This window comes from Rhinoraja longicauda, chromosome 21 (genome assembly GCF_053455715.1).
Source record: "Rhinoraja longicauda isolate Sanriku21f chromosome 21, sRhiLon1.1, whole genome shotgun sequence".
Taxonomy (NCBI): domain Eukaryota; kingdom Metazoa; phylum Chordata; class Chondrichthyes; order Rajiformes; family Arhynchobatidae; genus Rhinoraja; species Rhinoraja longicauda.
This window is the reverse complement of record NC_135973.1, coordinates 33,004,321-33,017,686: the sequence shown is the minus strand read 5'-3', so window position 1 is coordinate 33,017,686 and position 13,366 is coordinate 33,004,321. Positions and strand designations below refer to the sequence as shown.

Below are 13,366 nucleotides of genomic sequence, written 5' to 3'. Positions count from 1 at the left end.
CCCTGGGGTGTAAGCTACCCAAGCGAAATATGAGGACATATAGCTCCTGGTTTCAATCTAGGCAGACCATTATAGAGAACGGTAATGCGGTATTAACTGAAGATTAAAAAAATAAGGACCAATCTCAAGTATCTTATATATTTAATCTTCCCAAACAAATTATTTCAAATTGCATTGTAGATGGAAATCTGAAAATAAAGGTGCATTTTAATCTTTTTTTGTATGTACATGCATCATTTTTTTTGGAGGGGAGGGAAATTAAGATCATTACACAGTTAGAAAAGAAAATCAGTGCAAGACAGGCATAATTTTCAGTATTGGAAATCTCCAATTTTGTTTCACAAATCTCCAATGTCTCAAATCCTACCTTACATTCGTTTTCAACCGGTTTAATGTATGGTGATCCACGCATAGTCTGTACCTTGATGACGTGATCATCCAACAATACCTGGATATCATCCACTGCTGACAGAATGCTTAAATCCTGAAAACACAGGTTATATTATAGTATCTCATCGATAATATCCAGCATTCATGTGCTCCACATTGCATTATTCTTCACAAAATGCTTCCAGCTTGGAAGGAGAACATTTCACCCATCAACTCTCCACCAACTCTTTTTCCACAGTCCAGCAAATTCTTTCCTTTTAGTTACTTCTCCAGCTTCCTCGTGAACAGTCCCTGTGAATCTTTCACTGCCATTACTTCTAACAGACCCCAACCGCTTGGTGCAGTAAAAACTTGATGTTTTGCTTCACTTTTGGTTCTTTAGAGAATTAGTTTCATTTTTTTGTCCTCGATTCTTTACCCTTCCATTCTGAAACAATGATTTCATTTAGGGGTTAACTCTAACCCCTTCCCCTTAACCCCTTTCGCTCAAGTTATCTATGCCTCTCTTATTTCTTTGGGACTTCCCTTCTGAACTCCGTGTAAGCAGCCTAGTTCTCATTTGTGTTAACAACCTGGCAACTGTCATATGGGACTGCTTGTCTGCTCTCTCTTAATGATTGTCACTGTGAAGGAGGTTGGTTAATGCAACATGGTAAATACACCGATCAGCCAAAACATTATGACCTGATGAGCCAAAACATTATGACCACCCGCCTAGTATGCTGTTGGTCCTCCGTGTGCAGCCCCATACGCAGCAGGGTGCGATGCACTGTGCATTGTGACATATTCCTCCCGTGACCACCATAAAAAATTTCTGTGACTTGTGCCACAGTAGACCTTCTGTCGGTTCGGACCAGATGGGATAACCTTCGTTGCCCTTGCGCATCGATGAGCCTTGGGCACCCAACGCCCTGTCGCCAGTTTGTGGTTTGTCCCTCCTCGGACCACTATCGGTAAGTACTCACCACTGCTAACCGGGAGCACCCCACATGCCTTGCCGTTTCAGAGATGCTCTGACCCAGTCGTCTGCCCATAACAATGAGGCCCTTTTCAAAGTCGCTCAGGTCTTTACTCCTGCCCATTTCTCCTGCATCCAACACATCAACATCAAGAACTGACTGTTCACTTGCTGCCTAATATATCCCGCCCCTTGACAGGTGCCATTGTAACAAGATAATCAATGTTATTCACTTTACCTGTCAGTGGTCATAATGTTTTGGCTCATCGGTGTATACGATGATTGAGAGGATTTACTAGATACCTGATGCTGCTCTGAGGCAGGCATAATTTGATGTTTGGGGAAATTGTGCAGGATTAATAACCTGAATTTAGTAGAATGGCGGTGAGGAAACAATTATCTAAGTTGGCTTAGTATGAAATATACCCACCGTATCCCGATACTTTGAAAAGCTGAAGACGCTATCCACCCATTCTGTTTTCATCTTCCCAAGAGCTTTCTCCAGTGAATACTCTTTGCTTGCTGCTACTCCAACCTCTTCCAATCTAGACAAAGGTTGTTTATAAATCATTTCATTATGCAATATGTGGAAAACTAACTTTTTTTAGCTTTCCACGATAGTTTTTACTTTTACGATTTGCTGAGCCAAAAGAGGAAGAGACAAAGATGTGACAAAGAAGAGACAAATAAACATTATCTAATTTTCTCAAATCCTTTTCCTTCTTGCCCAATTATCATTAGACATCCTGATAGTTTTAGAGCAAAACACAAAGTACTGAAGGAACTCAACGGGTCGGGGAGCTTTTGAGGAAGGAATGGACAGGCGATGTCTCGGGTCAGCACCCTTCACATCGACTGCAGTAGGAGGAGAAAGCTGGAAAATAGAGGTGGGTGGATGCAGATGAGGAGGGTTTGATTAGTAGATGGGTGGAGTAAGTGACAAAGGCCAGGCATGAAATGGAAATAAAAGGGTGTCAGCTAAGAAGAAAAGAGGAGAGGAATGTAAAGCCAGAGGGCGGGATATAGGTGGAAAGAACGCAGCGGGGTGGAGAAAGTGGCCAGGCTGGTGGGAGAAATGGGTGCACACAGGGGTGGGGGTGGCAAAGCAGAGGAAAGGGGTGGAGGAAACGGGTGGGTTTGAAGAATGGGAGAATTCAATGTTCATACCGTTGGGTTCTAAACTATCCAACACATGCTACTCCTCCAGTTTGTGCCTGGCTCTTTCTGGCAATGGAAGAGACCCAGGACAGAAAGATCAGTATTGGAATAGGAAGTGGAGTTAAAGTGGTTAGCAATCGGGAGATCCAGCAGGCCTTATTGGTCCAAGCACGTGGAAATTGTTGACAGTTCTACACTTGGTCACGCTGATGTAAAGGCGGCCACATCAGGAGCACCGAATGCAGTTGATGAGGCTGGAAGGACTGCTGGGGCAGGATGGAGGTGGGGTAGGAGGTATAGGGGCAGACGCTACATTGCCTGTGATTGCAGTAAGTACCCGGGCAGGAGGCCATTGGGTGGGAAGAGATGATGCGAAGGGAGTGGTTTCCGCAGAAGGTGGAAAGAGGTGGGGATGGGAAGATTTGACTGGTGGTGGGATCACATTTAAGGTGGAAATGTCGAGGAAAGAGGTGTTGGTTGCAAAAAGTGCTGGGATAAAAGGTGAGGACCAGAGGAATGCTGTTCCTGTTCCAATAGTTTTGGAGCTCATTACCTTAAATGTCTTAAAACCTTATTTGGTGATATAAGAATATGAAATATCTTTCATATTTTTCATCAACTCTGTTACAAAGAAAAATTATTCCGTCATACTTTTAAAAAAATGCTCGACTAGCCTTTAATTAACCTGAGAATCAGTGAAGAGACGGATATCACTAACTGACTGAAGGAAGCACAACAATGTTCCCAATACCAAGGATCGTTCTTGGGGCTCCTCTCTACCCTATCTCCGATGGTTCTGCCTTGCATCTTTGTAACCAGGACTGGACACAACACTTAGTAGTGTGAAAAAGGGTCCCAACCTGAAATGTCACTTATCCATGTTCTCCGGAGATGATGCTGAGTTACTCCAGCACTTTGTGCCTTTTTTGAAAACCAGCATCTGCAGTTCATTGTCTCTCCACAACAGTCCATGTTTGATTTTGCACTTTAAACATGAATTGCTTCATGCTGATTGTTCTTTCCATTACAACAATATTTATTTTACAATTTTGATAATAGTTAGGCATGTTAAAACTTGCAACCAACAACAATTGGTTTGGACTTTATTATTCATTATTTCAATGCTATTCATGAAATATTCACATTACATTTGTTCCGTTGCTGATGGAGTGCTAAACACAAGACATCCAATGTTGAGCAACAAGGGTCACTCCATTCAGAATACCCACTCCTTAAACTATCCTTCAGCCAAGTAAAAACAATATCGAGATTTTTTTTGAATACTGATGATTCAAATTTGAGGCACAGCAAGTGTGTAGAATTATGATAAAGGGATTTCAGCACACTGGTTCTGCACACTCACAAATAAAAATTGCATACCAGATTCCAAGCTACAAAACTAATAACATTATATAGCTGAAGTTCATTTCCCTTGCCATGCATAATATTCCCCCACAAATATATTAACTGGTTAATAAAGGGGAAAAAATTGAAGAGAAAATTCAATTGCATTTCCCAATGGATTACAATATTGACAGAAATGTGTAATAGAGCTAATGTGAAATCATTACAAATGGGTAAACACGTAGAATACAATGCATATATCTGGTTTTGTATTTTATGTGTGGGGAATATAGTGCAAAGATAACCAGAAGAAATGCCGGGAATGATCATCAAATTTGCAAAGAAATGGTTATGCATTCAAGTCTGAACCTTTCATCCAGAAGATATAAAAATCCTCAAGCTCAGTGATGCTGGATATCAGACATCCAGTCTCACCGTGAGTATCTCATACCACCAACAACATCATAGGGAGCTATTAGTCAAGATTAAACAGTCAATTACTCTGTGCAGGTACCCTGGTCTGTTCACGCATGTTTCCGCATGAATAGACTGCTCTCAGATCCGTATCACAGAATGGCGGGGTACTTATGTAAGACCGCTCTTTTCAGGGGAACTGAGCAGTTCATGAGAAAATAGCTGAAAAAGAAATGTGCTGATGCTGGGAAAGCAAGTGTATGAACTGCTTACTTGTCAAGGAACTTTTCAAGTCCAATTTCTAGCATTTCCTGCAAGGTGGTCTCTTCATCGGGTTTCACTTCAAATCCAACAATTGCACTGATCTGTAAACAACACATAAATCAGCACAAATTATATGTTGCCGAGATTTGTGAAAGACCTTTCCACCGTATTCATTTCCCTTATGGTTTGCTGCAGAGTAACGGGTGGCTAATTGCTCAAGGAGCAACTAGTTTATACAAGGATGATTGTACCAGAAAGGTAATACATTTTTAATGAAATGCTTTATCGCCACCCATCTCATGAGCATTTTGTTTCCTGCAATCCTTCAGCAACACTAATCTTAGGGCAGTTATAATTATTGGCATGAATTTAAGGTTAAAATGCAGGTGAAAACTCATTTTGACCTGCAAACGTTGCTTCCAGTGTATTTGCCAACTATGCTCCAATACTAATTGAGTTCCAACTGGAGCAATAGGGTCTGGAGATTCTCAACCACTCATCATCAAGATTGTTTCTGGGTTTTTTTTACATTTGAAACATTGGCCTAAAGTCTGCCATTAGTCATCCTTACTCATCAGTTGCTACTGAATAAAGCTCATATTTCCCTCGTGCAGATTCCCCTGCGGGAATTTAGAGTTTAGAACTGCCTTGGACTGCCCTGCACATCAATAGACCCTTCTACAATGAAATAGATTTACTTGGGGAGTATAAAAATAAATGCCAAAGCAAACAAACGGCTGGCTAAATATCATCTCCTTGTTTAGATAACAGACAAAACTCAAATATTTGAAACTTCTAAGAATCCAGACAATAAAAAACATTCAAGGTGTTAAATCCAGGGTTGGATGCATTCGGATTAGCAGGGATAGAACATCATGCATAATCTGGATTTTGCTGGGATAATGCCAACAGTTACTTGGGAATATATCAACACAACCATGCAAAATCTAGCCAATTCATGCCTCAGATCGTTCCAGCTAAATTAGAAGGCGTGACCTAAATGCATTGTCAAAATGTTGGAGGTATGCACAAGTAGAAGGGTGTGCTATTTAGCTCCAGCACTATTTCACTATGGTGAAGACCTTTGTATTGTTCATAAGTTCAAAAGTGATAGGAGCAGAATTATCTTTCCCTCTTAACCCCATTCTCCTGCTTTCTCCCCATAATCCCCGACACCCGTACTAATCAAGAATCTACTTATCTCTGACCAGAGCATTAGTCCGAGGGTGGTGAATCTGTGGAATTCTTTGCCACAGAAGGCTGTGGAGGCCAAGTCAGTGGATATTTTTAAGGCAGAGGTAGATAGATTCTTGATTAGTACGGGTGTCAGGGGTTATGGGGAGAAGGCAGGAGAATTGGGTTAGGAGGGAGAGATAGATCAGCCATGATTAAATGGCGGAGTAGACTTGATGAGCCAAATGGCCTAATTCTACTCCTATCCCTATGACTTTATGACCTTGCGACCAGCACCAGGGCGGCACGGTGGCGCAGCGGTAGAGTTGCTGCCTTACAGCGAATGCAGTGCCATAGATCTGGGTTCGATCCCGATTACGGGTGCCGTCTGTACGGAGTTTGTACGTTCTCCCCGTGACCTGCATGGTTTTTCTCCGAGATCTTCGGTTTCCTCCCACACTCCAAAGACGTACAGGTTTGTAGGTTAATTGGCTTGGTCAATGTAAAAATTGAGTATAGGAGAGTGTTAATGTTCAGGGATCGCTGGTCGGTGCGGACCCGATGGGCCGAAAGGCCTGTTTCCGTGCTGTATCTCTAAACTAAACCTGTGAAGGGCTTAGCCACGATAGATTGATACAATATTTTTTCCCTGTAGTTCCCATTGGGGACAGTGCAAAAAGTAAATATACATTTTGATTGGAAGTCTGAGGCTCGTCACTAACAGAAAACTCTGCCCCTTAGTTTTGTTTTGTTCCATTCGGGAGTATTTCTATCAGACTTGATTTCAACCAGGATTCAGTAAGATTTCACTCACGGTCAATTTGTCAATCAATTTAAAGTTCAACAACAACGAACACCAAGTGATCACTAATTAATTACCCATTATCCTTCTCCCTCAATTTTCTTTTATACTAATTTCTTTCAAGAAATCAAATTACTTGTATGTTTACATACTTGGTTAATAAATCAATTACAATTAAGTTGAATTTCTCTCCAGTTTATGGTAAATTGCAGTTCTACTGAGTAGAAGCAGGTACAAGAACACCCAACTCTGCTCACTGACCTTTACTCAGTGCATCAATTTATCAAACTTTACCTCTTTCCAGTGTCTCTTCTTGATGCCAGGATTGCAAATAGTTGAGATAACAGGTAGATGTGGCTTGAACTTCTCAATTTTTAATTTTGCATTTTCTGCTACACGTTTAGGTCCAGAAATATCTACAAACGTCTTTGTCAGTTTGTACATCGTTCTCCACATATTTGAAACTTCGTTTGTAATCTCTTCAGCATCTAGACCTTGGAAGGGTCCTAAAAATAATGGGAACATATGGAAGCAGTCAATACAAATATATAAATGCATATCATTGTGCACTTCCGAAGAATCTAGGTTTTAATAATTCTATTCCAAGATGTGACTTCACTGAAGTAAATATTGTTTCTTATATTCTCTCCTCACGTGACGTCTTCTGTCCTCACCCCCCCTCCCTCCCCCAGCCCTCACCCCCAAACCCCCAGCCCATGCCCCATGCCACCAATGCATGCAACTGCAGATCTCACCCATGACCCACCTGTTGGCTAGTGGGTCCCGAGTCACTCTTCTTGGCCACTTTCCCACACCTCCCAAATCTGATCACTCAAACCCCCAACATATCCAAACTCAGCAACTCTTCCCCAAATTCCTTTCCCTCACCAGTCACCCCTCCTCCATCAAGGTTTTGTTTCCAGCCACCTTCCAGAAAGTGCAAAGAAGCAATTTCCAAACTACACATGGAATAGTGCATCATGGATGGTTAGTAACAAGGCCTGACTGTACTTTTCATTTTCAGGTCTGTGACTGAAACAGTCACTGGCAGCTTCCACGAAGGCCCTTTGCCTTAAAGACTCACATCAGTTTCTCGGCCCTCCTCATTTTAGGATCCTGAATGTTTCTTACTCAATTATCTTTTGAAACTCACCATTTAGCCATGCTTCTGATTTGGTATAAAAGTTATATGCAGTGTTCCACAGTTGTTCATAAGGTTGCTTCTGTGCCACTGTGGCCAATAACTGGGGGAAATGGGACACCTGATGCCCCAACAACTCCTCTTCTCTGTTTATCATCTTTAAAAAGAGAAAATGAGATCCATGATGGACATAGCTGGTATCAGAACATACAAACGGCCTATTAATGGGTAGAATGCAATGTATTTGAGTAATTCAGCGAGTCAGGCAGCATCTCTGGAGGACTTGGATAGGCCATCGATATTCCCCCAGGAGGGGAAGGGTCTTGACCCAAATCGTCACCTATTCATGTTCTCCGGAGATGCTGCCTGACCTGCTGAGTTACTCCAGCATTTTGTGCTCTTTTGTGTAAAACAGTATCTGATTAAGCAATGTTTTGGGTATCTGATTAAGCAATGTTTTGGGTTGGGACCCTTCCAGCATCTTCAGTTCCTTTGGTCTAGACACTAATGGGTATGTTTAGATCTCTAGGTTTCAGTGGTTTATAAATTTAGCAATACTCTGCTTAAGAATAGTTCCATTGTTTTAGTCAGCATCCAGAACTGGGAATGTTACAGATGTCAATGAAAGGCAAGAATAAAGCAAATAGAATCACGGGGTAGCTTGAAATAATGCCTTACTTTTGGTTTCAATCTAATTAATTTAGGTGCTTTTGATTTACAGGATGTTGTTTGTATTAGGTTGCTTCCTATATTCTCACCAATGGACCCAATTTTGCTCATATGATGCAGAAACAAGGAACTGCAGATACTGATTTACACAAAAGAGCACAAAATGCTGGAGTAACTCAGCAGGTCAGGCAGCATCTCCGGAGAACATGGATAGGTGACGTTTTGGGTCAAGACCCTTCCCCTCCTGGGGGAACATCGATGGCCTATCCAAGTTCTCCAGTGATGCTGCCTGACTCGCTGAGTTTCTCCAGTGATGCTGCCTGACCCGCTGAGTTACTCCAGCACTTTGTGCACTTCCCTTTATACGAAGATGAAATTATAAACCCCCACCAAAAAAAACGATAAAATAATTTCCTTGCATCCGAAATTGAATCATTGTTATAATAAAAAAATAATAATAGTTTCCTTTACCTGCTCTTAAAGAATTGTGATTGACTATTGCATTTACACATCCACAAACACATATAATAATATTATGAAGCACATATAATGTCATAAACTCTAATGAATAAACCACAAGAGGAAAGTTTTGGATACATGTTCCTATCCCCAAAGATTATTATGTATTATCAAGAATAATAATTATTTATTCACAAAATGCTGGAGTAACTCAGCAGGTCAGGCAGCATCTCAGGAGAGAAGGAATGGGTGACGTTTCGGGCTCGACCCGAAACATCACCCATTCCTTCCCTCCTGAGATGCTGCCTGACCTGCTGAGTTACTCCAGCATTTTGTGAATAAATACCTTCGATTTGTACCAGCATCTGCAGTTATTTTCTTATAAGAATAATAATTAAATACATTCCATGAAATATACAATGATAATTATTTATAAATAAATTGAAAAAGAAAGAGTATAAATGTCGTGTATAGTAAAGTTGTCTAGAAAGGTTGTCTTATGAGGAAAGATTGAACAGCTTAGGGCTTACTACAAAGATCTAATTGAAATATCTAAGATTCTGAATTGGCTGATCTGGCCAAATGTTGAGAGGAAGTTTCCCTCGTGGTGGAATCTGGTGCTGGGAGCCATACCTTCAAACTAAAGAGTTATCCATCCAACCAAGCGGTATGAATGTTGAATTCTCTAATTTAGGTTACTTCTGCAAACATTCCCCTCTCCCCCCCCCATCCCCTTCCTCAACAGAACATCTGTTAACTTGTTGTACAGTTTGCACCAATGTATCCCACACTGTCCCTACCCAACAATCAGCCTATCAAAGAACCTCCCTGCCTGGGTCATCTGTTGCCGCCCCTGATTTATCCTGGTCTTTTCCTGCTTCCAGTCGTTTCTCCCCCACCCCCTCCTTCACACATACACACACAATCAGTCTGAAGAAGGGTCCCAATCCAAAACGTTACCTATCCATTTTCTCCCGAAATGCTGGCTGACCTGCTGAGTCATTCAAGCACTTTGTGTGGGATCAGCCATGATCCTGTTGAATGGTGGAGCAACCCCAAAGGGGAATACAATTCACCGTTGTTCCTGTTTCTTATGTTCTCGTAAGAACTATCTAATTATTCCGACAAAAGGCACTTAACTTAGATTTCTAAAGTGCTAGAAGAAAATAACTTATCTAAGAACTAGATAAGAACCGAAAATGAATGAAGGTGGTAATGGTGGAAGTATGAAGTGCTGATTATCTGACATTATTGAACTCAAATGTCAACCACAGATGAGGAGCTGTACCCTGAGCTAACTTTGGGCTTCATTGTAAGGTTAAGGAGACATAGATCAGAGAAAGGCTGAGACACAATCTCAAAGTGATGGGCAGTTGGAAGATATTAAATTATAAAAGGTTGTAGACAGTCACGGAAATGCCAAAGGCAGCAGGACTCTGCAGGTTAGGTGTAGGAAGAAACTACAGATGCTGGTTTAAACCGAAGATAGACACAAAATGCTGGAGTATCTCAGCAGGACAGGCAGCATCTCTGGAGAGAAGGAATGGGTGACGTTTCAGGTCGAGACCCTTCTTCAGACAGGTCTCGATCAGAAACATCATGAACCATCACTGGTTAACTGACTGTTCCACTGAATTACTCCAGCATTTTGTGTCTATCTGCAGGTTAGGCTTGGTTCCTGGTGTAATTTTACCTTCAGGACAGTGTTTGGAGATATTTAATATATATATATAATTTTTCTTCTGGCACTTTAGAAATCTATGTTGTCTTTTGTACGAATACTTAGATAGGGAGAGAAAATGAGGGGAGTTCAGTAGAATAAAAATAAATCAGCCCAGAATATGGCCTAATCTATTGAAGCTGAACACGTGGCTTTTTGAGAGCGTGTTCCAAAACCTCTACATTAAAGTGGAGGAGAAAGCATGCTCATGTACAGGGAATACCAACTTAGTAAATCATAAAGGTTACATCTAAAGGTCGCATTACACATCAACAGGTTACCAACATCTAGTTCATCCATTGCAGCCGTCAGATTATCAGACAGTTCACTGAGCTTCTCCACATTATTCTTCATTTCGTCAGTTGTTATAATTTCCTTTTTCTTGAAGCTGTCCACATCTTTGCCATATGCCACAACTTTCTTCTGAAATTCTTTTACTCTGAAAACACAAACAATGGCATTATTGGGAACAATTTTTCCACAAACAAAATGTCAGCTGAAATTGAATAAAAATTTGATTTTTTTTCAGAACCAATGATGGGATTTATTGAGTTGATTCTGTCCAGGAAACGTTACAACTTTCACCAGCGCTTTGTTTTAAATATGTGCGTTTAAAACTCTAATACAGTGATTGAAAGAGTGAAGAAATGAGAGCCATGGGATATAAGCAAGCTTTAAACTTAAAATATATATAATTCAGGATTATTGATTATTTTTATTATGATTATTAATAATGATATTGTAATAATAATTATTAATAATCATCATCATCAACAGAAACGGGAAAGTGAAGGAGGCAGAAAAAAGTAAAGTACCATTAATAACATTAATAACATTAATGGTTAATATCTTTTGAATTACCTTAATTCTTTTTAGTTTAACACTTTTTTATGTTGGAACACTGTTCATAAAGATGTTTAAAAAAGAGGGGGGAAAATGTGTTGAAAATTGCAACATTAACATTCTTCATAGATTTCAAGATTGGGAAAATAAAGTTAGGAAAAATAAAAGAAAATGTGTCACAAAGTTCAAATTCACCCCTGAAAGATACATTGGAAGGATATATTTTGCATGTTCCAAACTGTCCTTGCAGAATGTGCATGGGCAATTCCAGCTCAATTCTCTGTTGACTGTACATTTACCCCGGCACAATTTTCACTATTAGGCTAGAAATTAGTTTTTAAAAAACAAGTATCTCAGCTAAAGGCAACTCAAAATTGGTTTGATAAGGCTTGATTAGTTTGATTGGCTTGATTAGAGGTTATGGGGAGAAGGCAGAAGGATGGGGTTAGGAGAGATGGACCAGCCATAATCTTATGACCTTAAATGGGGGAAAAAAGTGGGGGGAAAAATCTCAGAATGACGATGGGGGTTGGTATTACCTATCTTTGTTTTGCTCTGAGTTTGCAGAAGGGCTGAATTATGTTAGAAAAAGGATGTAAAAAAGGATGAATGTAGTCTTTTTCTCAAGTTAGGACAATTAAAAACCAGAGAACCTACATTTAAGGTAAGAGGAGAAAGATTTCATGGGAATAGGGTAGATAGGGTGAGCAGCTTTAAATACCTGGGAGTCCACATCAAAGAGGATCTGACATGGACAACACACATTGCCGCTCTGGTGGGTAAGGCAAAGCAACGCCTTTACCACCTTAGACAGCTGAGGAAATTCAGAGTGTCTCTGAGGATCCTTCATTGCTTCTACTCTGGGGCTGTAGAGAGCATCCTGTCCGGCAACATCACAGTCTGGTTTGGGAACAGCTCTGCCCAGGACAGGAAGGCCCTGCAGAGAGTAGTGTGTTCGGCAGAACGCACCATGGGAACTACACTCGCCCCCCTGCAGGACCTATACATCAGGAGGTGCAGATCGAGAACAAGCAAGATTATGAGGGACCCCTACCACCCCAGGACTGTTCCAGCTGCTACGGTCAGGCAAACGACACCGCTGTCATGCTGTGAAAACGGAGAGGATGAGACGGAGTTTCTTCCCACAGGCCATCAGGACTGTTAACTATTATAACTACAGGGACTACATTTTCTTTTCTGTATTAATTTTAATTTATATGCTGAAATTGTAATTTATGTTTTTTTGCACAATCCGCAGGCATTGCCACTTTCATTTCACTGCATATCGTGTATGTGTATGTGACAAATAAACTTGACTTGACTTGAGGGGAAACATTTTTACACAGAGGGTGATGGGTGTATTGAACAAGCTGCCAGAGGAAGTTTTTGAGGGAGGTACAATAACATTAAAAAAACATTTGAACAGGTACATGGAAAGAAATGTTTTGTGAAGGATATGGGCCAAACGCACGGCTAGCCGAGACAGTGCGTCTTAGTCGTAATGGACAATAAAAGGAAAAACTGATGAAAGCTGAACATGCAGAGAGGGTCCCATGCAGGACACTTAATTTCAATTTGTCAAGAAGATTCTGAGATCCGTGGGCGGTTGCTGCTGGGATGCAAGTTGGGGCCTGATCAACCCCGGCTGGGTCGCCTAGGCGAGAGTGTCTGATGTTGTGAGACCCGAAACACCCCATGACCCCAGGTCACATCACTGAGGATGCGTCCCAGCGCATCCAGAGGATGTATCTTTCACATTCACAAAAGGGAACAATTCTACTTTATTTCTGAAATGCATGGAAGAATTTTTTTTAGGTACAAACCGAGTCCTCAGGTTATCATCTACATCATCTCTCTTGTTCAGCAGTCGGTCCCGATGTGAATCAAGCAACTGTATAATCTGTTGCGGCCAGTTGAAGACTTGACTATTCAGCATCAAATGATCCGCTAGAATATAAACGGAAAATCTCAGAGAAATAATCATCTGAATAATGCAAGTTATTATGAATCACATCATAACACTTGTTTTTT

The 13,366-nt window shown here is 40.9% G+C and overlaps 1 protein-coding gene across 1 annotated transcript in view; it reads right to left on the bottom strand.

The window, feature by feature from the left end:
- The window catches only part of dnah3 (dynein axonemal heavy chain 3), a 174,413-nt gene that overhangs the window by 97,201 nt on the left and 63,846 nt on the right, over positions 1-13,366 (bottom strand). Inside the window, exons 16-22 of the mRNA XM_078418267.1 lie at positions 13,159-13,282; positions 10,778-10,931; positions 7,657-7,801; positions 6,798-7,009; positions 4,538-4,629; positions 1,779-1,893; positions 368-484 (exon numbers count right to left, since the gene is read on the bottom strand). Coding sequence (XP_078274393.1) covers positions 368-484; positions 1,779-1,893; positions 4,538-4,629; positions 6,798-7,009; positions 7,657-7,801; positions 10,778-10,931; positions 13,159-13,282 — 959 coding nt within the window. The remainder of the gene's footprint in view (positions 1-367; positions 485-1,778; positions 1,894-4,537; positions 4,630-6,797; positions 7,010-7,656; positions 7,802-10,777; positions 10,932-13,158; positions 13,283-13,366) is intronic.